Here is a 26,238-nt window from a genome sequence, read left to right as displayed (position 1 = left end):
AAATACTAATCTCCAGTTTCTGGGCTTCAGGAGGTTTGGAAAGGGGCCTCAGAATCTTGTTTTTGAAAAAAGCTGTCCCAGGTGGTCCGATGTTTGGTCAGGACCTATAGCAGTGGTTCTCAGTCTTGGAGAATATTGCAAACAACTGAGGAGCATTAAAAACTCCGCCTTCCACGCTCAGCCTCGGGCTCATAAAATTAGCACGGGGAGCGTGGGCCCAGGCTGTGGCAGTTTTAAAAGCCACCCCAGGTGAGTCCCACGTGCAGCCTCAGGTGAGAACCACTATATAAGGGAGTCAGCGTTCTCAAACGGGCTGCAGGACGCCGGAAGGAGTAGAGGTGCTTCTATGCTGACTGCGTAATGGGCTCAGAGCGGCTGGCCAGTACCTCGCCATGCTAGTCTGCAGGACAGGAGGAGGAAGACAGCTGGTAAGTGTGGGGGCCTGAGCTGGGCTACAGGATGTGGACTGGAGTCTGCAGAAGACAACTTACCTGAATAATAGGAGCTTTCTCAGAACCAGTCTGATGAGCGGGGTGGGTGGAAAGGATTTGGAGCAGGGGTTGGTCAGGTGAGGCCCACTGTAGGGACAAGAAGGGAGTGACCTAAACCTGGTGGCTGAGAATTGTGAGCCTGGATGAGTCAGGGGAGGTGACGGACGCTGTGATTTAGGAGGCTTGGTACCAGCTTGTGTGAAGAGGACAAATGGGCCCATGACATGGAGTGTGTGTGGAAGGGGGGAAGTGGTGGAGTTCTCGCTGGCAGTTTGGGGAGGGGGGTGTATTTATACATTTAACTCGAGGTTGTGATAAGCTAGATGAAGTTGAGCTGGTCCGTGAGAGCTTGGCCTGGGACACAGGTGAGAGGGATCAAGGACCAGAGAAGCTGGGAGAGATACCTTGGAGGGAGGGTGCTGCACACTTCGGAAGCCTCATCCCTGGGGGACAGGCAACAGAGTGAGGTGAGTAGGATCTGCTGGTAGGGACCAAGGGATTAGCTGTTACTCAAGTGGCAATATTTGGATGACCAAGTATTATATCTCAGCAAAAAGTTGAGTTTAGCTGCACGTAACCAACAAACCAGACAGGTGCTCACCCTGTGTAGAGTAGGGATAGAACCCAGGGTGCTTAACCACTGAGCCACCCGTGTCCCCAGCCCTTTCTGAGATGGGGCCTTGCTGAGTTGCTTAGGATCTCAGTTGCTGAGGCTGGCCTCAAACTTGAAATCCTCCTGAGTCTTGGGGATTATAGGCATGGGCCATGGGGCCTGGCTACCATTTGTATATTTTTTCCATGGGAAAAGAAAGGATATTAATATGAAAAGATAGTCTTCAGACTGGAAGAGAGCATTCATAAAGCATATATTAAAGGACGAAGTCTTAAAAACTCCATAACAAACCAAACCACCCAATTACAAATAAGACTTAAATAGAATAAGGCTGCACGTGGGACTCACCTGGGGTGGTTTTTACAACTGCCACTGCCTGGGCCCACGATCCCCGTGCTAATTTTATGAGCCTGAGGCTGAGTGTGGAAGGCGGAGTTTTTAATGCTCCTCAGTTGTTTGCAATAGTCTCTAAGACAGAGAACCATTGCTATAGGTGCTGACCAAAGACCGGACCACCTGGGACAGCTTTTTTTTTAAAGAAACAAGATTCCTCGCCAAGGAAACATTAGGGTGGTATATGGACAGATGCTCAATATCATGTAGTTAAAACCAGTCCCGTTACATTCGTCTTAGAATGGCTGAAACCCCAAACACTGAGGCCATCAAATGCTAGTGAGCACGTGGAACAGGACATTTCCTCACTGCTGGTGCGAATGTTACTTTAAAACAGTCTGTTTCTTGCACTGTAACAGTAGGTGGCCAAGCTCCCAGGTAGTTATGCAAATGAACTGAAGATTTGCATCACCACAAAAACCTGTGCATAAATGTTTATAGCCCTTTTCCTGGTAATTGCCCAAACCTGGAAGCAATCAAGATGTAGGTGAGCAAACTGCAGTACATACATACAATGTTACTCAGTTATTTAAAAAGAGCTATCAAGATGGAAAATTCAGAGGAAAAATATATTGTGAAGTCTGTGAAAACTCTGTACTGATTACAAACCTGGCCTTCTGTAAAAGGCAAAACTATGGCCTCAGTAAAGGGCTTCGGTTGTTGCCAGAGATGGGGATATGGGGGCTGGGTATTGGGGTGAGTAGATGGAGCACAGGGGCATTAGGGTGACAGGACTAGACTGTTAGTGTTGGCTACAAGACATATTTGTGAAAAACCTTAGAACTGGTCAATACAAACTGAATCCTGAAGCAAACTATGGACTGAATAATAATTGGTGCACCTGTCTAACATCTTGCATAGTTACATTTGTTAACAGGCAGGGTGGTGTAGGGTGTGGCCACAAGGGTATCTTGGAACACTCTATTCCCTGCAATTTTTCTATAAACATCCACTCTAAGGAAATGGTGGATAACTAGGCTATTTCAAGGACGATGTTGATTCCATGGTGTTCCTAGAGCTCCAGCTCATCTATCTTTGCCATCCTATGGGTCTGGCTTTAGTTTTTCATGCTTTATCATAATATGGCTCCTCCCATTCCATTATATGAAGGCCTAATGCCCCTGTGCTCTATCTACTCGCCCCAATACCCATTATATGAAGGCCTGTATTGACTAGGACACAGACTTCTCAAGTCAAATCTTAAATTATGACTTGCTAAAATAAGTTTAGGGCTGGGGATGTAGCTTAGTGGTCAAGTGCTTGCCTAGCATGGGTAAGGCCCTAGGTTTGATCCTCAGCATCACATGAAAAATAAGATTAAATTTTTTTTTTTTTTTTTTGTGTGTGTGTGTGAGCCCAAATCTAGTACCCATTCTTGGAATTGGTAAACCAGGTATGGCATCAACAAAACAAAGATCCTATTTCTGGGTTTGAGGTGGCTGCTTTAATTCTTACCATATCATCCTCATCTCGGCCCCTTGAGGGAAAAGAACAAAGGGAGTGTATCCACGTTCCTGTTGACATGACTTCTCACATGCTGTTGGCCAAACTTGAGTTCATGGTCATACCATGAATTGTGGACTTGTGTCCAGCTAACCTTCTCCATTACTCTGGATATTGGGTGACAGTCGTCCCTGCCTCAGAGGGAAAGGGTGAAGAGATCCCTTACCTATCCTTGAGGCTGTGTGTACCCTGCACACATTCTTTTTCTAGAATGACTTTGAGATAACCCTCTAATCTGAGGATAGCATCCTAGCGTCTAAATATTGGTGCTCGCTGGGTCTGCTCCCCCTGTTTAAAGAATTTTCCAGAAGCTCCATCGGCAATTTCCACCAATAACTCGCTGAGAACCTTGCTGTATGGAGGATGTACATTGTCACCCCAGACAATGTTTTTAAAATACTTTTTAGTTGTCGATAGACGCAATACCTTTATCTTACTTTTTATGTGGTGCTAAGGCTCAAACCCAGTGCCTCAACACATATAGGCAAGTGCTTTACCACTAAGCCACAACCCCAGCCCCAAATAATGGTCTCTTTATAAGACGGGGAATATGGGTACAGGATAAGTAACCAGCAGTGCCTGCTCTGCAAGGAGAGAGGTGTTCTCGAAGAGTGACCAGTTAAGTACACCAGACCAGAAGGTCGGGCTTCGAGAGGAACCAGGCATGTCGAGGAGACTTAAGATGCCCTTGGGAAGGGGGAATCCAAAGCATAGGGGAGCTGAGGATGGTGGGGGATCAGTGGGATTGCCTGGAAGCTGTGGATGTGTCAAACAAGGGCTTCTCTGCTTTTGGGGGAGAGGCAGGTGTAGAAGGTAAGGAAAGAGGGTCTGGATATGGGGGGATTTAGAGCATGCACAGAAATGAACAAAATGGGTCTTAGCTCTTACATTTAAGTATCAAATTCCTAGGAAAGTCTCCATAGCCTTGGGTTAGGCAATAGTCTTAGACTTGACACCAAGATCACAAGGGACAAAAGAAAATGCAAATTGGACTTAATCAAAATGTTTTTTTTTAACCTCAAAAGATGTCATTGACATTCTGAAGCTGAAATTTTCACTTTAAGTCATATCTGATAAGGGACTTACATCTAGAATAGAATTTTTGCAATTTAATAATAAACCAATTAAAGCAACAAAGGATTTGAATGACATTTCAAGTAAAAATACAAGTGGCCAACAAGCAAAGATGCTTGATATTGCAAGTCCTTAGGGAAAGATGGATCAAAATCATGAGATGTCACTTCACACCTGCTACCATCAAAATGACAGTAATGTATTGACACTGGACCCCTTATGCATTACTGGTGGGAACATAGTACAGCTGCTTTGGAAGAATCGGTGTGACAGTTTCTTAAAATTGTAGGCTATGTAGTTTAACATTTTATCTCTAGACATAGGCAAATGTTTTATCTCTTTGGTCTGGGTAAAATTTGGTTTTTGGTACTAAGGATAACACCAGTGGTACGTACTTAACCATCGAGCCACATCCTTGGACCCTCTTTAGTATTAGAGGGCCTTGCTGAGTTGCTTAGGTCTTGCTAAACTGCTGAGGCTGACTTTGAACTTGACATCATCTGCTTCGGGGATTGCAAGTGTGTGCCACAGTGCCTGGTTTACCTAGGTAAGAATTTGTACTATTAGTTATATTAACTCAAAGTGGAAACAACTTGTCCCTCAGATTTATCAAGAACATTGTCTTGATAAGAGACAAATCCTTGATAAGGATTTAACAAGAACATTGTGTAGCACCTACCGCATGCCAGCTAGCCAAGTGCCACATGCATATGCAATAGAATATTATTTGACAATAAGAAGTGAAGTGTGAATACATGTCATGGGATGGATGAGGCTTGAAAACAGACCAAGCGGAAGAAACCGGACACACAATGATGCTGTGTAATTTGTATGAAACGGCCAGAAAAGGCAAGTGTATAGAGACGAGGTAAACTAGTGTGTGTCTGGGGCTGGGTGTGGCACTAGGCAATGATGGCAGATGGGCATGAAGTTTTTTTGGGCAGTGAAAAAGATTCTTGCTGACTACTGATACATTAATAGTTGTACAGCCATCAATTTTATGGTCCCTAATTATACCTCATTAAAGGCTACAAAGATATCAAGGAATGCTCATGGATGAGACTCTGGCTGAGCTTGTGACAGATGGGGCTGGGTATGGTAAGAAGTTCTAGCTTTTGGGATGAGAAATTACGGTGGAGGAGAGAATAGTGAAAAGACGGTGGAACTGGCCTCTAAGAAGGCACCCAGGAATCGGAGCTTTGGTTCCCTCTGGACACATGCCGGGGCTTCATGCTTAGGTCACAGGATGTATACTGCAGGGCACTTCCCAAAGAATCCTGTATATCTAATTGCTCCTTGCAATTAGAGCAGGTAGCTCCTTCCTTGGAGACCTGTCGCCCAATGCTACACAGAAGGGACAAGCTTCAGTAGGGTCCCTTGAAAACCCTCATGTTAAATCCCTGGAATTTTAATTGAGCAGGAAAGAAGCAATAACAGGTCATTGCTGTGGATTCTTGAATGGGTGATTTTAAAAAAAAAAGAGAAGGGAAAGATGGGGGAGGTGGAAGAAACGAGAAAAGGCAGACTTACATGAAGAAGTAGATAGCCAAACAGGACAGGAATGGAACAAGGGAGGTGAAGGTGGCTGGGAAACTGCCACCCTGTACCCTTATCAAGAACATTGTTTAGCACCTACTGAATGCCAGGCATTTTCCTAGCACACTGCTTGCATGAACCAATCTAGTTCTCTCACCCTGCAGAGAAACTAGGGATTATTATCCCATTTTACAGACTTGGCCTAAGTAACTTTCAGAGATAACACAGCTGGCTTGAGTCTGGTGTTTTCTTAACCCTCACGTCCCCCAGTCTAATGGGAGAGACTGGATTATTCTGGGAGGTCAGTATAATGGCAGCTGGCTCTTAGACATTGAGCTTCTAAGTAAATTAATCTCAGTATGTCCTTTTACTAGCTGATGATTGGTTGAAATCCCCCTTCATCTCTTTATCCCCAGGCAGGGGTGTTGACGGAGTCTTCCAGCTCTGGAAGCTGTGAAGAAATTTCTATGGACAACTGCTAAGGGACCCTGGTGTTGCAGGATAGTTAACCATGAAATTCTACCCTTAAAAGATTGGTTTCTTATGAGATTGGAGGAATATTTGGGGTCATTAGTACCATTGTTAGTACCAAAATGATCAAGCCTTTGACTCTACATTGCTCAATATAAACCCTTGCTCTTATCCCAAGGCCTTTGGTTTTCCTGTAAAAATCCCTCCTTGAGAGGGTCGGAATGGAAACACAGGCTTCTGGGAGCCTTAAATGGTTAAATCAGCCTTTTGCTCCCCCAAGGCCATAGGCATAAGAGAAGTTCATGTTTTCCGAGAATCCAGGAAGTGATGGGAAATTTAGTGGTAGTGCCATCACATCCCTTGTGCACAGGCCTTGACAGGCATTCTCCTTGAGTTGCACATCTGTTTTAGATAATTCCATTATCACTGGGTTGGTGTTGGCCTTGGGTGTGGCCTCAGGTTGAGGATGGCCACTGGTTCGGAAGAGCAGCTAGACTTGAGCTAGAGCAGTTTCCCTGCATTGGCCACGCTGATAACTTCTCTCAGAGGATTCCAGTCCCATTAGGTCACACTGAGCTGCCTTTAGGGTTCTGGTACTCTGTATATTCTCTCCCCCCCCCCCCCCCCCGCTGCTACTGAAGGGTGACTGGGAAGATGTGGTAGTTATAAAAGGGTTCTGGCACACCCATCTCTGGGAGATAAGGGTCATTGAAGTGCTTACCCTAGTGTCCAGTGACAGCTTCTCCAATTTTATTTCTGCAACGTGGAAGCTCCAGGAAGGCGGGTACCAAAGTTTGTATTGGGGGTCCCTGGAGAAATACCAATAAGCTGTCTATCCATATATCCCAAGAAATTTTAGGGAATGGGCTTATGTAATTGTGGGGCCTGACCAGTGGGTAGGCCAGGAAGCTTGCAGGCAAGAACTGCCATTGCTGTCTGAACCCTCTTGTGAATCCTCCAGAACTTGGGGGTATTCAGAGATGTTATCTTTGGCCAATTCATGATCTATCAAAGATCACATGATGCTTACTATTGAATTACAACTGCTGATGTGGGTTACAGAAATTCCTTGGGATTGGAAGCCATCAGGGCTTTATTCTTGGCCAGGTAAGACAAACATACCTGCTGGGCCTGCCCCACCTCAGAACATCATCTTGGCAGTCGAACAAAAGGAAATTCAATAATTCAGTTCAAAAAACCTAATGGAATTTTTTTCATAGGATAACAAGAGTTGGAAGAAAGTTGGTGTCAGATTTTTTTTTTTGAGGAATAAAATTTTGCAGAAATCTGTTCATAGAATCTCCAACTGGACTTCTATAGATGGGCCAGGTGTTGAGTATTTGTAAGATTTTTAAAACTAATGCCCAGCATGGAGGAGGTGTAAACCAAACACGAAAACGGACAGGGTTTACTGCAACTCGAAGGCAGCCCGAGATTCTCCACCGCTTGAGCAGTTGTCGGGCTGGAGGCTAGCATGTGTTTCTAGGACTATAAAACTGGTTTTTCTAAAGAATCGGCCTGTTTTAATAATCTGATCTCCAGAGTAAAAATAACCAATGCATTCACTACGGTGGATAATTCATAACTATATTAACAGTGTGCCTCGGCCAGTTCTAGGTCCTCTTCTCACAGCCACTGCACCAGGAAGTAGGAAGCCATGACCAGGCTTTCCCCGTGGGGAGAGATGAGGCTGGGACAGAATTCAGCCACTAAGTGCTGCTGACACTGTCACAATGTGGCCCTGTTTAACCTCTGCCTCTTGCCCATGTGTCTAGGCTCAGGATCCCTGTTCAACCCCAGGTAGCAAGGACTCGGGTTCTCTTCTTCCTTATCCTACCTGCTGCTCTGTACTTCATAAGGCCAGGCACTATGGAGTGTAGGCCCTGGTAGGAGTGGAATTGGGGAGGACCCTTCTCACTGAGAACCAGAGAGACAGAAACTGGTGCGTGTGGGGGTGGTGTCAGTTGGCCTAGCTGATCATGAAGGGCCTGTAAGTGCTCTTCAGTGGATTCTCGTCCTGTAAGGGGACAGAAAAAAGCCAACTGAATTTATACCTGGCAGAACAGCTCTGATTGCCCTGTGATTTGTTTCCTTTTCCTGTAACTATATAAAAAACATAGCTATGGGAATGATCAAACAGACTATTACATTCCAGGAATTTCACTTCACAGGCCCAGATCTTAAAAAATTTCCCAGCATGGTCAAACATGACTATGTGCAAACTGGATGGAACGAGATGATAGGACTTGACAACAAAACACATGTGCCAATCCAACAAAGTTGGTCTGTTTTGCTTCCTTGAAGCCCTGTAATGTTGCATTATTTCAGGGTAGAATCTGGTTCAGTTTGGGACCCTGCTTATTGGAAATCTTTCAGGTGGCTGTATCAGAACCTTCAAGCTCATCAACAGCACTGGGTAAATTTGTTGACTCACCCTATGTTTTGTCACTGTTTCCCTTAGGAGGGGCAAGAAACACAGCATCATCTTGAGGACGCAGCTGTCTGTGAGGGTCCATGCCTGCATCGGTGAGTGACATCTACAGCCAGGCATGTTTGCTGTTCATACTTGGAGATCAAACATGGGCTGAGAAACATCACTGTTACTGAGTCATGTCATATGCTTAGTCCACACCTATTGTGGGCTCTTGTAGTTTTAGTGGAGCATTTTGAGCAATGATTTCGAGTCCTGTTTCATCTTGGCTGCTTTTGCTCTTCAGATGTGACTGGAGCTTGAATTTCAGATTGCTAGTGAGGTTCTTGCAGTGCTGGGACAGAAGAGGTTCTTCCTGGGCTCTTACAGTGTGAGCCTCTAGTCCTTTGATGTGATCCTTCAGGTGCTTCTTGGTGGATCTGTGAAGCCCACTTGTGGGGAAGCAGATCTGATGTTCTAGGCTTGGCCAGATGATTGGAAAAGAAATCTTGGGTCAGTGAAGACATGTGGATATAGAGCAAAATGGTATTACTTGGATGAATATACTTGAGGTTCAGAATGGCTTGCCCGAGGTCAATTGGACACTGCATGGGCCATTCCTGCAGCCACTGGTTTTGCTGAAACCTTGGTTTCCCCACCTGGAGACACTGATTCAATGGTGGAAATCAGATTTTTTGCCTAAAATGGACAACCTCATGTAAATGGTCTATAACATTGTGGCCCTTTTCCTCCTGGCATTGGGTCAAGTTGCAGCAAGAACATAATCTTCTAAGAAAAGGAACTAAAATTCACTTTGTGTGGAAGTACTTTATATCTGTAATTTTGCTTTTAATATATGCAGTGGTCTTCATTCAGGTCTCTAATTAGAAAATAATTTTTGTTGAGTCCCAAACTGCACCTGGAATGTGGTTTCATGGGTGGAGTGAAAGGAATGGTTTCTGGTGGTTTTTCCTTTTTATTTCTTGGAGAGCAGGGATGAATGGGGGAGCTAGAGATGGAGAGGAATCTGTCATTTTACTTCACTTGCAGTGAAGTGGTGAGGTTGCAAGTAAGAATGAGGCTCTGACTCTGTAATCAAGAGTGACTATGCAGGTGACTTCAGATGGGAAGGTCAGGATGTTGGGAGGATCTAAATGTTTTGGGAAATAACTCTAGGACCTGCTTGCAACCTTGGCTGTTCTACTTTATAACTGCTGGTAGCACTGAGTGACTGTAAAACATACATGGGCCTTGAATTTTATCTAATCACTTGCTTTTTAATTACCTATCCATAATTTCTGTTATATGTATCAATCATTTCTCCCTAAAGAAAATGCTTGTAACTCATTACTTTGGATAAACTTTCCCCTACTCAAAATTTCAATCTAGGATAAAGCCAGGCACATCATATATGCTGAGCACAACTAAAGGTCAACAATTACACATAGCTGACAGCCTCTAGACACTTGGGACATAAGTATACACTGGCATTTCCTAGGGATAGGAAAACGGACTGTACAAAAAAGGTTCAAACTCTGAACAGACTTTCTAAAAACAAACTATTTTGCAGTATATACATAAATTATATCAAGTACAGGAGTTTCTCCAACTTCCATGTTGTTGACTCTCTGCATTAACTTCTGGATTCTGGGTCCTGTGTGATGGATGAAAAACGGCCATCCTATCCCATGGCGTGCTCGGCACAGTAGCCAGCTGAGCCAACCCTTGACTGGGACACTCCTGCCTTCCTGCTGCAGGGGCTCAACTGGTTGCTGAGAGTGTGTGCACTTAAACCTCCTTATGTCAATTGTACCCATCATTGGAATTATGTAACTTAATGATCCCTAAGTATTTTATAAATGGAAGATATGAATATACGAGTTACTGCTTTGAAAATTCCTTGGATATTCTGTGGGAAATAGGTCATTACAAAAGCATTTGTCAATGTAAGTGGGTTATAACAATTCTGAGAGGTGGAGAATGTGAGAAACCTACAACTCTTTTCTGGGTGCTGGGGATTGAACTTGGGACACTTGAGCACCGAGCCACATTCCCCAGCTCCACTTGGTACTTTGGAGACGGAGTCTCACTGAATTGCTTAGCACCTTGCTTTTGCTGATGCTGCCTTTGAATTCACAATCTTCCTGCCTCAGCCTCCCGAGCTGCTGGGATTACAGGCCTGTGCCACTGTGCCTAGCTGGAAGATTCTATTGTCAACTGTCTTTGGTTCTTGCTTGAACTGGAGGTGGGGTGGGAAACGGATGGGAAGTGTAGACCATGTTTTTAGCATGGTTCATGAAAGAAGATCCTTGTGGAAGTCCAGTGAGTAGCTTCTCAAAGAACCAGTTTGGCCTCTTCATAGGTAAATTGTGGCATGTGGTCCCTGTAGGTACAAGTTTTCAAAGTGTATGCATTATTTTTCTTAAAGCATTTTCTGCTTTAATCAGCTTTTACCATTAGTTACCTCAGGCCTCAGTATGCCAGATGAGAGGGTTTGAATGTAAAATGAACACTAACACCCAAGAAAGCAGTTTTTTTTCTTAGCATTAAAACACTTATTTCATTTTCTGTTGGCAATATCTGGATTTGTTATAGCACTCAACAATATCCTTTGGCTATGTATAGAAAATGGAATGTATGCATCATGTTTATGAAGCACCTCCTCCATTGTGACATTCTCTACCTTTCCAAGGGGCAACATCAGACGGAATTTCTTTGAGGTTTTGTTTGGCTTCTTAATACCAATCTCCAGTTGAAATTACAAAGGAAATGGCAACGGGTGGGGTGTGTGTGGGGGGGACCCATTGGCTGAGTCCTCCTTTCCTCTACAGATTATATCCCTTATTAATCCTGTGAGATGAATTACTCCAGACACTGGACATAGCAGCTGCTGCTGTTAGACTAACATCACATCCAATATCGCAAAGACCCTCCTTTTCTAGAAGGATCCAGTGTCATGACGCAACTAAACCAGCTAGGCTCACTCCAAGTAAACTTGGACTAAGTAAAAAGACAAAGAAACTTTTATTTGGGTTCAGTGACCACTCCTCAGCCACAGCTCCCATAAGGGGGGCAAGGCAGGCAAGAAAGCACCCCTCAAACCCAGGTTTTATTGGTGAGAAGCCATTCAAATGCGGCAAGGGGTTAGGTTTTGGGGGTTGAGTCTCGCTTTGTGATGTCTTGCTGTCAGCAGATTGACATGGTGGAAGATCACACCTGCCTCATGTGCTAAAATCAAAGGCAGAGCACATGAAAGGGACACATACGTGCACAGCCCCGACAAGGCAGCAGCATCAGTCCAGTCAACTCTGCTGTGAGCTCAAAATGCTCATAACTCTCAGATCCTGTGGCTGGCTTGCCACGACCCAGGATCAGCTTTTGTCTTATGGGTCTAAAATACTACTAAATGAATGTCTCCAAGTCCTGTCTTCCTTATCCTACCTTCTCTTCCCCTTCATTCCTGCTTTTATTAAGTATAGGAATGATCAGAATCCAGGATGGTGTTGACAAACTGGAGGTGACATGTCTTTGGCATTCTCCATTAACTCTGGAGCCCCATGGGATGAGAGTGGAGCTTCATACTTAGCAACCAGCAAGCCTCACTAAAAATGAAGGCTACCGGGGTTCTGCTTGGGTAGTCACAGCCAGCATCTGAGACGGGTCTCTTCCATAGTGCTGCGATTCTGATGGATTTGTCAGGAGATTACAATGAGATTCTGGTATAGGCCTTGATCCTTCATGCTCCTCTAATTTTTCTTTGTACATTTTTAGCATAAGCACTTGATGTAACACTGCAGCAAAGAACACATAACTTGCCTTTTATATTTGGTGCTAGGGATTAAACCCAGGGCCTTGTGCATGCAAGACAAGCAATCTACCAACTGAACTATATCAACTTGCCTTCTTAATACAGCTTCAGTCCCTCTAAGAAAAGTGTGGATAGCCCTATCGTGGGCATTGAACTTATGCCTAGCAGATTTTTTACTTAGATATGAGAAATCTGCACTTCATGAGGTTGATAAGGATCAAAAAGTTCATTTTTCTCAGGGATCCTATTTAGATACTAGAAAACATTCTGATGGCTAGGTCTTTTCATGCAGAGAAAAGGAGCTCAAGAACTGTGGGTGAAAGAATAGAATCAAGGATATAAAACATGAAATTGTTTAGGATCTAAAACTTGTTTTCTGCTGGTAGACAATTTTGCATTTCTATTTGGCTCAAAATCTCTTGTGCTTCACTTCTCTGAAGTCCTTCTATTAAGGAAGTAAATCCTGTCAATTGATTCTGAGACCCAGAAAGCCTATGCTTATGCCTACCAAAAGAGTAAAAGGGTAGAATTGGCTGAAGATTCCAAAGTGTCACTTATATTTGAAGCTGAAAAAGATCAGCTTGGCACGCGGTCTTTGGAGGCATTTCTCCACAGCCTAGGTGACAGGTCTGCCCATGGAGATGGGGTGTGAAGAAGCTGGCAAGGTGGCTGTGAAGTACCTAATCTCTGCATGAGATTAGCTTCCTTGCTCAAAGGATCAAGTTACAGAGACAAAGACGATTTTAAAGGAAGAAAATGTGAGAAAAGACTGCTTTGTCCATTGATGCAGTAAAGCAGTCGATTTCCAGCAATGGAAACATAGAGCGAACAAGGCTTCGATACATAATTTGCAAAGCATTTTCTTGTAAGCCACGTCACACAGCTGTCTATGCTCTGCATTTTAGTATGGCTACAACAAAGAGGTGAATTGCAAATAGTGCCGCATTTCTTCAAAAGCGGCCTTCTAGTGTGAATGAGGGGGTTCATTTCACATGCCAGCCAATTTTGGGAAGTGGCCGCCTGGGGCACTGTGGAGGATCCTGAAGCCTTAATGGGAAAGGATCCTGTGATGGCATCGGCTTGGCTTGTATTGGTGAAGGTGGCCTGTGTGTTTTTGTGGGGTGGAGCCAGGTGAGGTACGAGTCATGTCTATCTGAACCTCGCAGTGACTTGAGTGTGGGCAGTAGAGCTGTGACCATGGCTCCCACCACCCTCCCTGCTCTGCTCTTGCATCCCTTTCTCAGGCTTGGCCTTTCTTAAGCTTATAGCTCGGTGTGGTTCACCCATCCTTTGCCTCTACCTGTGCTTTCTGACCAGGCTGGGTACCACTCCCCTTACCTCTGAGCATCTTTCCCTCTGCTCAGATAAGTTTAAGCTGTCTTCTCACAGGTGGCAAAGTCCTCCTGGCCCTTACAGGGAGGCACTCTGCCAGCTTCCTTTTTTGGCACCACCCTGGAGAGGGCTTCAGGGGGTCGCTGAGCCATGGAGAATTATCTAGATCTCGGTGCAGTTTTTCCTGCTGCTTGGCTAGGTGTCTGTTTGAAGTCTGTTAGAACTAGGTTTTCTCTGGGAAACAGCAAATTACCTTTGGCCCTTTGTGGGCCTGGCAGCACCTTTGGTGATTCTATGCTGGGTAACAAAGACAAGGTGCTACCGAGCACAGTGGCTGCCTTGGCAGCACTGTACAGTGACATGTGATCTTGGGTGCTGTGGGGCCCACGAAGGTGCTGCTGGCCCTCTGCTGTCCACCCAGAAGCTCACCCCTATATCCACTGCATGACTTGGAACTGGAGTCAAGATGACTATTCCCTGGTTGAGACCCCCTGACCCAGAGCCATGTACCCTCTTGTCCCCACCCCCAAATTGGGCTTTCTGTATATTCAGACTTTGGACGTGGACTTCTTGCTGATCCCATTTTGCTTTCCAGCCACTTCTGCTCCTCTGCCATCAATACCACTGCAACCTTAGGAGCTGCCTTCACGCCTTGTCCCTAGACTTTGGTGACCAGGCTCACCAGCTGTGCACATCCCTGGAGGCGTTGGGTGCAGTGGGTTACTATTTTTGCCTCCTGGGACCCATCTGTCCCTCATTCCATAAGAAGTGCTCATCCTCCTGCAGAGCCCGGTATAAATGGTCTCCCATGCAACAGGGGACTTCAGGGCCCTTTTTAAAAACTACCTCCCTTTTATACCTCAAGAAGTTTGTGACCCAGGTTTGCCTATGGTTCTTTTCAGTGTAAAAACAAGCTCCATGGGTTAATCGGATAAGTACCTCCCGTCATCTTTTTTTTTTTAATCTGTCATAGGTTCCAGGTGGCAGACTCCCCAAACGTCCATGTTTCTAAAAGGCCCTTGGATCTGGGCTGGATGAGACTTCTTAAGTCGGCCTGTCAGCTGCTGACAACTCCAGGTGGCCACCTTCCTAAAGTGCCTTATCTGTCGGATGTGCTGATCCCCATGTTCATCCCCAAATCCTAAATGGGAAAGAGTATGAGCAGGATGTGAAACTTGCTACCAGGCTTGTTAACCTTTGTTGGTCTAGTTTTGAAATGCTAGTGTCCAGTTCTGCTTCACATATTTTCACAAGTGCTGTGATTCCGTGATACCCTCAAGAATGAGCTTTTCCCCAAATGGAAGGAGCAACTAGAGAATTCTTAACATCTTTTTAGTTGTAGTTGGACACAATACCTCTATTTTATGTGGTGCTAAGGATCAAACCTAGGCCCTCGCACATGCTAGGGGAGCGCTCTACCACTAAGCCACAACTCCAGCCTTAGAGAATGAACTTCAAGCTTGGCTCTAGTGTCTGCAGACCTGCAGGTAAACAAATGCAGGAGATGAAGACACACCTGTTGAGGTAGCATGAGAACCTGCCAGATATGGCCAGAAATTCAGGTCACCTATAGGAACCAAGAGGCATCAGGAAAAGAAATATGGATGTGAACATGTGAATTGAAGATCTTGCGTGGCAGCTTTGTTTCATGTTTGTGCTCTACCCCTCCACCCCTGCTCTACTTAAATTACTTACTGTATCCTTAGTACTTGATCTTTCATCTCTAAGGATCTCAAGATAATGGTTCTAAGGCAGTGCTCAAATTCCATTATCTGTGTTCTGTTCTAGTAATCACATCCTGGTCACTTAGAGGCTCATGACATTCTGGCAAAAGCTGATGGATAATGTAGTCATATTGGTGAGCATACCTGCAGCTAGGAGATGGGAGATATGTGCTAGCAGTTAGACTGCAAAATTGCTCTCCAGCAAAACCTTCAGTTTTAACCCCTGGTAGGGAAGATGCTATGCTTTTGAGTGACTTCTAACTGGACTGTACACACATGCTTTTCCCCCTTGCAGGTCTGGCCAATCTTATGGTACAGCACAAGCTCTACTGATGGTAGTTTGTGCCCATGACTGTCCCCATAGAGGGATAACTTCCTTTTTGTCAACAGTAGGTCGATTCTGGGAAACAAAAGCTTTGTCTTGCTGTCAGATTTTGACATTCAGAGATTCGAGGAGGATGGATGCTCACTAACGTCTCATTAAATGGAGTTCTCAAGATTGTGTTAAAGTACCGATCACAAACCACTGAGACCCATGGAAATGGATTCCTGGGGGATCTTGGAGCATAGTGACCATTTCTGGTCTACTAGAAATACCTGATGGGTTTTATTTTAAAACATACATGTGTGTAAGACAGGTAAGACATACAACCAGTTCAAGATTTAAAGGGGTAAAAGGCATTGGCACACCTGTTGCAAGGGCTTCCATCTCAAGTTCATGCACTGGAGAAATAGGGACGGGATAGCCAAAGGGAACTGACAAAGTTTGGATATAAACTGAGGAGTGGAATAGCTGGGTCAAATGGTGATTCCATTCCAAGTTTTCTGAGGAATCTCCCCACTGCTTTCCAGACTGTCTGCACCAATTTGCTATCTCACCAGCAACGTACGAGTGTGCCCTTTTCCCCATATGCTTGCTGACACTATTTTTATTCTTGACAACTGCCATTCTGACAGTGGTGAGATGAAATCTTAGTTCTGATTTGTAGTTATTCTACTACTAGGGATGTTAAAAATTTCTTATTTGTTGACTGATTATATATCTCCTGAGAAGTCTGTTCAGTTCCTTAGCATGTTTATTGATTGGGTTGTTTCTTTTGAAATTAACTTTGAGTTCTTCAAATGCTCTCTGTGCATGTGGTACAAGTTTGCTTCCATACTGTAAGCTGTCTTCACTGATCGTCTTTTGCTGAGCTCTTTAGTTTGAATCCATCCCATTTATTGATTCCTGACTCTATTTCTTGTGCCTTAGGGAGCTTAAGGAAGTCAGGGCCTAGTCCAACATGAAGATATGGGCCTCCTTTTTTTCTTCTAGGTGCAGGGTCTCAAAAAAAAAAAAAAACTTCGAGTTTTGTGCATGGTGAGAGATAGGGATTTCCCATTTTCCAACCACCATTTGACCCAGCTATCTCCTTGGTGTATACCTAAAGGAGATAGAATCGACATATTACAATGACATTGCTACACCAATGTTTATAGCAGCTCAATTCACAATAGCTAAACTATAGAACCAACCTTAGATGCCCATCAATAGATGAATGGATAAAGAAACTTGTATATACACAATGGAATATTATTCAACATTAAAGTTAGAAAATAAAATTGTGGCATTTGCAGGTAAATGGTAGAGCTAGGGAATGCTAAGCAAAGTAAGCCAATAGCAAAACTAAAAGCTGAATGTTTCTTGAGTGGATGGTGATCTATGATGGGGGAAGCATGGGAAGAATGCAGGAACTTTAGGCAAAAGGGAGAGGTTAGGGGTAGGAAAGTGGTGGAATGAGATGGACATCATTACCTTAGGTACATGTATGACTGCATGAATGATGTCTCAATACCGTGTACAACCAGAGAATTGAGATGATGTGCTCCATTTGTGTATGATGAATTGAAATGCATTCTGTCGTGTACAACTAAGTAGGACAAATAAAAAAAGCTTCTCAATTGTTAGCATAGTTGAAAACGACAGAATGTTTTGTGGGTTTAATTGTGCCCAGAAGCAACATGCTTTATCTGTAATCTCAGCACTGCATCATGAGCATGTGGGCTGGAATGCAAGGACTTGGAGCTAAACCTTGACGAGGGATGGGGCCAGGCACACAGCTCATACCCCAGTCACTTCTTACCCTTTACAGTGTATTTACTTCAGATTCACTGGCCAATTTAAGAATGGTCTTAAAGTTAGTGACTGTCTAAAGGTTTCACAAGTAGTCAAAAGCCTACAAAGATCATTAGTTGGAGAGGAACTCTATCAACAAATGAGAAAAATCCTGATGGTTTATCTGAGTCCCTAATTACTGACTCACGTTTGCAGTTTGGTTCTTTCCCACCCAGTTTCACAGCCTCACTATGCCTCTGAGCCATAGAGGAGCTGGGAAGGTTAGCCCACAAGTACTAAGTTGTTCTCTCGAGGTTTCAGGACTGAGCGTATAGGACGCAGGCTGGAGTCCCTGATGGGTGTTGCCTGTGCTGACCTGGTGCTCTTGTGTCTAGCTTATGGAGCCCATCTCGGCCCTTCTCTAGATACAAGATTGTAGAAGCTAAGGTCCTTCCAGGCTGAGAAGCCTGAGCAGTACTGGCAGAGCTTCTAAATGTCTTCTGAAACGCTTTCTGTGAAGTGTTTCAAAGGCTTCAAAGGATGGGGTTCTGGCTGAGCGCCAGTGTTTGGGATTGCCTGAAGGGAAGGTAGGTCAGCTGAGAAACTGGTTTTGGCCCTTGGTGAGCTTTGTTTAGAAATCCTTCTGAGCCAAGCTGTAGATCCTACAGAGGGAGGTGGGACTTCTGGTCCCTTCTAGGCTTCCATCCCCACTGACCCACGTGCCTTAGTCAGTCCTCATGTTGAGAAATGCCAGGAAACTGGCTCTTCACTGACTAGAACATCATGTGGTGGCCTCTGGATTTTAGGAGGTGCCCAAAAGAAACCAGGAGGGACTAGAGAAGCTGGGAGTCCTCTGTGCTCCTGACTTTGCCTTGGTTCTTGTCTGAGAAGGTCTATGTGGCATGGACACTGCCTGGTAGCACCTTGCTCCCGAGTCCTTGAAAGTGGATCATTTGGTGCCCTCTGTAGAACAGAGGGGACCCCTAATTGTTTCAGGAAAGTGGGTAACAGGAATGTAGTGAACATGAATATATCAAGTTTAATTCATTCAGAAAGGAATTATGATACTTGGTCAGAAGAATAAGATGAACAGAAGGTGAAGGAGTGAAAACCTGTGAAAGTGAGTAGCATGTCACTTCCAGGCTGGCTCCTGACCCTGCAGGTGGTGTGGGAACCTGGAGCAGTGCTTTCCTGTAGCCTGCACGTGTGTTGGGCAGAGTACTGTGACCACGAGTGCTGCCATGGTCACGTACGTTGGCCTGGAGCAGTGTGAGCATGAAGCTTGGGCCTGTGGTTGGAGTGCAAGTGGAGGTGGTCTGAGCTGAGGTGCGACGAGTTCTTCTTTAGCTCTCTGTTCAAGATGGCTGCTCCCATTCTCCTGGGGAATGGGGTAGGAAGCTATTGTCCTCAAATTCTTAAGCCAATAAACAGCAGGAGGACACATCATTGAGGATGGTCTATGGACTTTGTGTTAGGGTTCCAGGGGGACCGTTTCAGCTCAGTGTTGGTATGGGATGCCTTTGGAGAGTCTAGCCCTCCTGTAACCTTCTCTTTGGTAAACTTCCTCCTGAGTTGGGCTTGTCACCTAAGAATGGATGAATGGAAGGAGCGTTGCTCTTAGGTATGAGGATTTTGTCTGAAAGCCATCTGAATCATGATCTCTGTGCCATGATAGGCCTGAGGTCAGGTGACTTCCGAGTCTTGTGCTCCATCCGAGTTAGGACTAGGGCCACCATAGAGTACCTGCTGTGTACAAGGGGTTCAACAGGTTATCCCATATCCTCCTGACACATTAGGGGGAGAAATTCAAAGAGGGTTGGTAGCTCACCCAGGGACACACTCCAACCAGAGCTGGTATTAAAACCCACATCTAACTTATAAACAGAAAAGAATGGTCTTGTTAAAATAGGCGATTTACTTCCAAAAGATAACTTTTATACAGAAATTTCCACTGAGCACTTAATGATTATTTTCTACCAGGCACCAAGGAAAGATCTGGGTAGATGTCATCTCCCTTAATCCAGACAATAACCTCTGGATGGGAATTACTGTCTGGGACATCATAGATGAAGAAAGCAGGCACCCACCGTACGGCTTCTTAGCTAAGAGCCCTCAGTACAGAGCTGAGATTTGGATTCTGGTCTGCTTGACTGCAGGGTGTTGTACTCAACCTCTCTGCTATTGCTCTACTCAACCTCTCTGCTATTGCTCTGTCCTTGACTGGGAACTTAATGTGGCCATCTTTTCTGGCTGAGCCCTTCACTAGTACCATTACTGACCCATGAGAGAACACAGGTTCCAGCATTAGACGCAAGAAGCTGTGACCTATCCTGTGGTGACTCCAGTTACCAAAAGGGGGTGATGTTTCATTTCCGAACAGTAGTGAGAAATAAATTCACTGATCCTGGATCCAGTCAAGCTTACATTTGGTGTTGACTAGTGAACCCAAGGAATGGGAAAGAGGGAAGTGTGTGCTTCAAAATTGGATAAACTGGAGTTTGAATCCGAACCTGCCTGTAACCAAGCAAACTATCCCTGTAGGCTGATCTGCTCCCTCAACAGGGAGGGCAAGGGGACCTCATTCCTTGACCTGGTGGTGATAGAAGCCCTCAAGGAGATGTGGGCACAGGTCCATGCATAGTGCCCTGCCCATGCTAATCCCTAGGCAAATGGTGGCAGATAGTATCATCCCAGAGAAATTTCGTGTCTTGTTCCTGTACAGGATATTGGAGCAAAATATAAATGTGGTTATGGAGCAGTTCTCGCAGGAAGGCATCTTTAGAGGCTCTATTCCTAGAGGCAGAACTGACTTACATGCAATACCTGCCTTCTAATTCTCAAAGGGTCCCATCTTCCCCATTCAGGACTGGATCCCTGAATTGTATTAAATGTTAAACTTGGGCAAGAAACTTTGGATCTCTTAAAGTTCAAGTATGGCTTAATTAGCATGTTTAAGTTTCAGCTGCTGGGTCTTTCTTGATGGGTAGACTGCTTTGAGACTGGCTTAATGTCCATTAAACTTTTTTCCCAAAAACTGGAGTTGGTCAACCCAAGGCCTGGGGGCTGTTCTGATCTTGGGATTCCCGAGTAGCTACTGGCACTGGGGTCAATGTTGTGGATCTCTTCAACTATTCCACTTTGGTACTTAGAATACTCAAGTTATGGTAAGAACAGAAGAGTCAATGTTCCCTGGAAAAACTCCCCTCTGCTGAAATAAGCATGTTTTATAAACAGGTGGTCTCTTCGTGCTCTTGGGTTATATTCTCCTTAAGGATGCAAAGGAAGAATTGGAATGGAAAAGTGGGATCAGAGGATGTGTTCTTGAGCATTTGCTTAGGCATTAAACAGCTGAACGTGTGAAAAGGAATGAAAATAACAAGTGCTAGTTATAACCTACAATTAAGTTGAAATTATCTAATCACTACCAAAATAGCACAAATAATGTAGGAGCTGACATCTTCAAAACACTTGAATGTGCTAGTCAAGTAGCATGTAATACATGACCTGTTTTTCACTACTAAATAAACACTAGTGATGACAGTTTTTTTTTTAATTACTCCGATAAATTTAACATTAGATGTGTATCTGGAGCTTTTTCTTTTGATGACTTTGGCCTGGGATTTCTAAAGCTTGTGTGGCCCTTCCCGTCTTGTCTCCCTGCATGGTTTAGTGCCTTCTGGCACCCAGGGTGTGGGGAGTGGGTGCTGGGGTAAGTGTGATGCTGGTAGCTGAGAAGGAGCTGACCAGAGATTGGCTCACAGGCCCCTGGGAAGCACTAGTGTGCCACAGAACACTCGGCACTTCATCAGAAAACCATAAAAACAATTATCAGCCTGTTAGGGACTTGGAAAAGAAGCTCCACAGATCTGTCCTGGCAAGGAATTCCCAGGCCTGTGTGAGTAGCCCATGTTGCTGTGCATTTTCTTTGAAAGATGGATCTGGAAATCAAGCTAGGCATGTCGACTGAGATGCCCTCAGAATGCCTGGAGCAGCTCCTACCAGGCTTATGGAGGGCACTGCTGGCACATGTGGGCATCGGGATAGGGATCCTTCATGCAGCCTGGCCTTGGGGATGCAGGTGCAGCCCGTCCTCCCTCTGGCTGTCCACCAGCCTTTGGATTTTTCTGAGGCCTGATCTTTGTCAGGACTTGCTGTATCTGATAGTGGGCATTGGGGTTCTGAGCAAAGCATGTCATTAATGGATCAGGCAAGAGATTACTGTCCTGGGCCTTGTGGGAAGGAGTTCAGGTATCACTCCCAAATTAAGTTGTGCCTAGAGTCTAAATCTTTCATACATGCTAGTTTAAAAAAAAAAATCTCTTTGGAGTGTCTTCATTTTGCTAATGCAAATGGTGTAGGAGCCAAAACCCCAAAGCAGCAATCAAAAACATGCCCTGGACCATGGCCTGGATTAGGCCCTGCTCAGGCCTGAGGGTCTAGACTTAGAAGGGTGTTGGCCCTCCCACAGGATATCCTGCTTGAGGGGAGATGGTGGTCAAGGGAGGAAGAACAGGATCTCAATTCCGGAACTAGTATTGTCTAGCAACTGAACTTGGTATGTCACTTTGATCAAAGATGGGGAACCCTCACATCTCCTTTATGAGCTTCCAAAAGTGATGAGCCTAAAGGGTATGTTTGGTCAAGAACTGGGTCTCCAGTAGCCCTGCAGGATTTTCATTAACATGAGCTTGGCTGATGTTACTGTCAAGATAGTATCGGACTGAAAATGCCACTATCGTTGAAGTTACGTGTGAAATTTCCAGACTTCCACTTGAAATCAACATTCAGTTAATGTCTAGTGGGTGCAACTACTGTGTTACAAAGCATAGGCATTTAAGCTAAATGAGATACAGGTGGGCATCACAGCTCTAATGTCTACATACTTGGTGTTTGTAATAGGTGAGTTCTGGATTGGTCACTGACATGACTGTTGGCTACTGGATAACTGTTACTTTCTCATATCCATCAGCTGTGCTGTCCCTTGTTGGCAGGGCTTGGGCCCACCAATCCTGTGTTCCTCAATGCTTATAGCACCACTCACCAACCACTGGCCTCTTCAGTGGTGCATTGTGATGTGTCTACCCCCGATTCCCAGAGAGTTAGGGGCAGGGGTGGAGACCATGTCTGTCTTGGGGCACAGGTAAAGGAAGCTTGACAGAGCAAGGAGTCTGGGGTTTCTAGAAGCCAATCATGGAACTCCCCTGAGCCTCAACTTCCCCGTCTGAACTTTCTCCAAAGCGTATTTAAAATTAGACTTTTTTTTTAATTGAACCCAGGGCACTTAATGGCTAAGCTACATCCCCAGCCCTTTTATTGGGAAGCAGGGTCTCGATAAGTTACTAAGGCAGCTTTGAACTTGTGATCCTCATCAGCCTCCTGAGCCTCTGGGATTATGGATGTGCACCACCACACCTGGCAAAACTTTTAATGGAAATCATATTGTATCATATCAAGAAAAGGGGCGGGATGTGTTCTTAGAACTGTAGCTTAGCCCCTTGGGAAGGCCCTGGAAGATAGTGGGGGAAAGTTGCCTGTTCAAGTACATTCCTTCTTGCCTCATCCTGCTGAAGGTCAAATCTCAGATCCAAAGACTGAAAAATGCATTTGCCACACCTGTTCTTGCAGTGTTCATTATCTAGATTCTATCACTGGTACATCAATTCCTGGAGAATATTCAGGATTCTGTGTCTGGTGTCTGTCGGCTTTTTTTTCCCCACTTTCGGGGGTAGACACATCGCCTAAAAGATCTGACCAGAATAATCTTAAATGGAGGAAGTTTACTTGAGCTCATAGTTTCAGAGGTCTCAGTCCATGGACAGCTGGCCCCATTCCTCAGGGCTTGAGATGAGGCAGAACATCATGGCTGTAGAGTGGCAGAGGGAAGCAGCTCTCAGAACCAGGACGCAGACACTCTTGTTGTCAGATACAAAATGTGTACCCAAAGGCACACCACCATGACCCACCTCCTCCAGCCATATCCTACCCACCTTCAGTTACCACTCAGTTAATCCATCAAGAGATAAACTCGCTGGGTTAAGGCTCTCATAATCCAGTTATAATTAGACTTCTCTAAACCTCCTTGCATTATCTCACATGAGCTCTTGGGGGACACATAACATCCAAACTATCAGAATTTTTGGTTTTATTGGTTATAAGTAGATCTCTAGATTATTCTCTGCCCATCTACAGAGCTGTGTGTGGACTTTGGCCTCTGACAGTCCTATGCACTTCCCACCCCATTGCTTCTCAGTGGACTAGGAGTTGCTGTCCTTTCCTGGAGCATAGCTTAAGGATGAGCATCCTCTACCTGTAGACCCTAAGATGATGTGGCATGCATTTTAATTTGAGGATTCATCTCTTCGTATTGCAGAGAGAACAGGGAATTCTCAGCCCCTCAGGGGGATGCTTGTGGCTTTCTAGCATTTTCCCTTTTTTCCTAAGGACAAGAGGTGAAAAGAAGGCAGAGCAGGTGAAGCTCAGCAGTGAGTGTTCTATTCTGAGGACCCTGAAGGATTTTGCTCAGGGAAGGGCAACAGCCTGTCTTGAAGCCCTTTGGCTGAAGAAGCTGGAAAGACTTCATCTGCCTGCCCATTCTCCCATGTGTCTCAGTTCAGGAGAGAAAGAGCAGTGTTACCTGTGGATCCCAGAATCCACATAGATTCCTGACAATATGTGCAGGAGTTGGGGACATGGGACTTTAGATCTAGCCCTGCCTCCTGCAGGTCTTGCAGTCTAGGCAGATGAGCTGTGTCCACGTGTGCAGTCATGATGGGCAGCTGTTCCTGCTTTCCTTCCCTCTGCAGTGATTCTGGCTTGGAGAAGCATGGCTGTGCCAAGCTGAGTGGAAACTGGAGGTACCCTGAGTTTTGTTCTTCTAAGCTCAGAGTATTTGAGGTCAAAGATAAGGAGTAAGCCTACAACTAAATGACACCATGCCGGGGGTGCAACCAGAGCGCCTCTCGGTGCTCGCTGTTCTGGTGAAGACTGTGCCTCTGAGTTCTGCCCTGGCACACACCCTGGTCATTGCTTCGAGAGCATACTGCACCAGATGTGCTTTGAAGTCCCTGAGTGATATAGCAGAGAATCTGTGCTTACCATGTGATGGTGGTGGTTATATCTGGAGAGATGCTCTGCTCCCTGTAGCACTTGGAGGGAATGTAGGGAGTTGTTATGATATTGAACACTTTAGGGCAGGGCCATGAAATAGGTCATTTTGCCAAGGGTTGGCCTGTTCCTAGACAAGTTCCAGGGTCCCTGTCTGCAGGGATGCTTGCAGGTACCAGGAGTCCAGTGGGGTCCCTTATCCAGATTGAGGAGGATGCTTCCATGGACAAGGTAACTCTCAGGAGAATCCCACATGGGATCCTGTGGACAATGGAATAATCCAGGGAATTGGAACTTGGGCAAACTCAAGGCCACAGTGGGTGGCATGTTCTGGATCTTAGCAGGATCTAGGAAACCAGGGCTTTGAAGCCAGGGATGACCATGTTGACCTGGTTCTACCTCAACATAGTCTGAGGCCTGGGAGATTAAGTGACCTGTGTCAAAGTGTTCATTGTGCATGCCTCAGTGGTTTTGGAGTGCTGGAGAATACCTCCTGCCATCCCAGCTTCTATTCTGGTGACTTTTCAGACGAGATGAGTGGTCCATGACTCCTCAGATTTTTGTTCTATTCACAGGTCCCAACATACCATAGGGAAATAGCATGTGGTCTCCCATGCTCCCCACAGATGAGATGGGGCATGTGAAGCACTTCTGGGTCTAGTTGGATATATTAGGTCAGCTTTTCATCTGTGACCAAAATAACTGATGTAGACAACTTATAGGACTTATTTTGGCTTATGGTTACCAAGGTTTTAGTTCATGGTTGACTGGTTCCATTGCTTTGGGCCTGAAGTGATGCAGAACACCATGGTGGAAGGATATGGCAGAGAGAAGCTGCTCCCTCATAGCAGCCAGGAAGCAGAGGAAGGGGCAAAGGGCCAGGAACAAGATGAAGTCCTTAAGAGCATTGTCCCCCAATGACCTTCCAACCATGCCCTACCTGCCAATGGTCACCACCTCAGTCCATTTGGCTACCAATGTGTTAATCCACTGAGGTCAGAATCTTCATGATCTGATCACTTCCCCAAAGTCCTGCCTCTGGTCCCAGCTTCCAACACAGGAGCTTTTGGGGGACATTCTAGATACTAACTCATAGCAAAGACTCACTGCATATGATTTCCAGTTGTCCTGCCTGGCGCTGGTCCCCTTGCAGGAGGGTGAACTCTGGAGTTGGTGTGCCTGGTTCGTACTCTGGATCCATCTAGGCTTTGTGAACTTGAGCAGGTTACTTCTCCCTACCTCCACTTCCTCACCTGTAAAATGACGGTTGTTGGGAGGGGTCAATGATAGTCTGTATCAGGCACTCGGAACAGCACCTGTCACGAAGCAGACACTATGTATCGGGTAGCTATGCTTGGCTTTTGTACAATGATGCACACCACATGTGGGTCTTAATATTATCTATGTGAATAATAGGAAGAACCTTGTTTGAGATTGTAGAAACTGGAAATATCGGACCAGATTCCTCTTCCCTGAAGTGCCTGAGGAGATGTAGTGGCCAGAACTGAATAGTATCTGCCTTAAAAGTGTGTGTGTGTGTGTGGGGGGGGGGGAGCCCTCTGAGCAGAGGACAAAGGGAAGCCTGGTCCTAAACTCCCAGGTCCTAATCCTAATCTTCCACCTGGTCACTAGGGACACAGCAAGGCAGAGCTTGACTGGGACCAAGCAGGATGCATGTCTTGCT

At 45.3% G+C, this 26,238-nt stretch overlaps 1 protein-coding gene across 9 annotated transcripts in view; it reads left to right on the top strand.

Moving 5' to 3' along the window:
• Fhod3 (formin homology 2 domain containing 3) overlaps positions 1-26,238 on the top strand; it is a 434,672-nt gene that overhangs the window by 58,024 nt on the left and 350,410 nt on the right. For all 9 annotated transcript variants that reach the window (XM_026400010.2, XM_026400011.2, XM_026400015.2 and 6 more), the window contains exon 3: positions 8,543-8,607. In XM_026400010.2, coding sequence (XP_026255795.2) covers positions 8,543-8,607 — 65 coding nt within the window. The remainder of the gene's footprint in view (positions 1-8,542; positions 8,608-26,238) is intronic.

The sequence above is a fragment of the Urocitellus parryii genome, chromosome 13 (genome assembly GCF_045843805.1).
Source record: "Urocitellus parryii isolate mUroPar1 chromosome 13, mUroPar1.hap1, whole genome shotgun sequence".
Classification (NCBI taxonomy): Eukaryota; Metazoa; Chordata; class Mammalia; order Rodentia; family Sciuridae; genus Urocitellus; species Urocitellus parryii.
The sequence above is the reverse complement of the archived record's forward strand: the minus strand, read 5'-3'. Positions and strand labels throughout refer to the sequence as shown.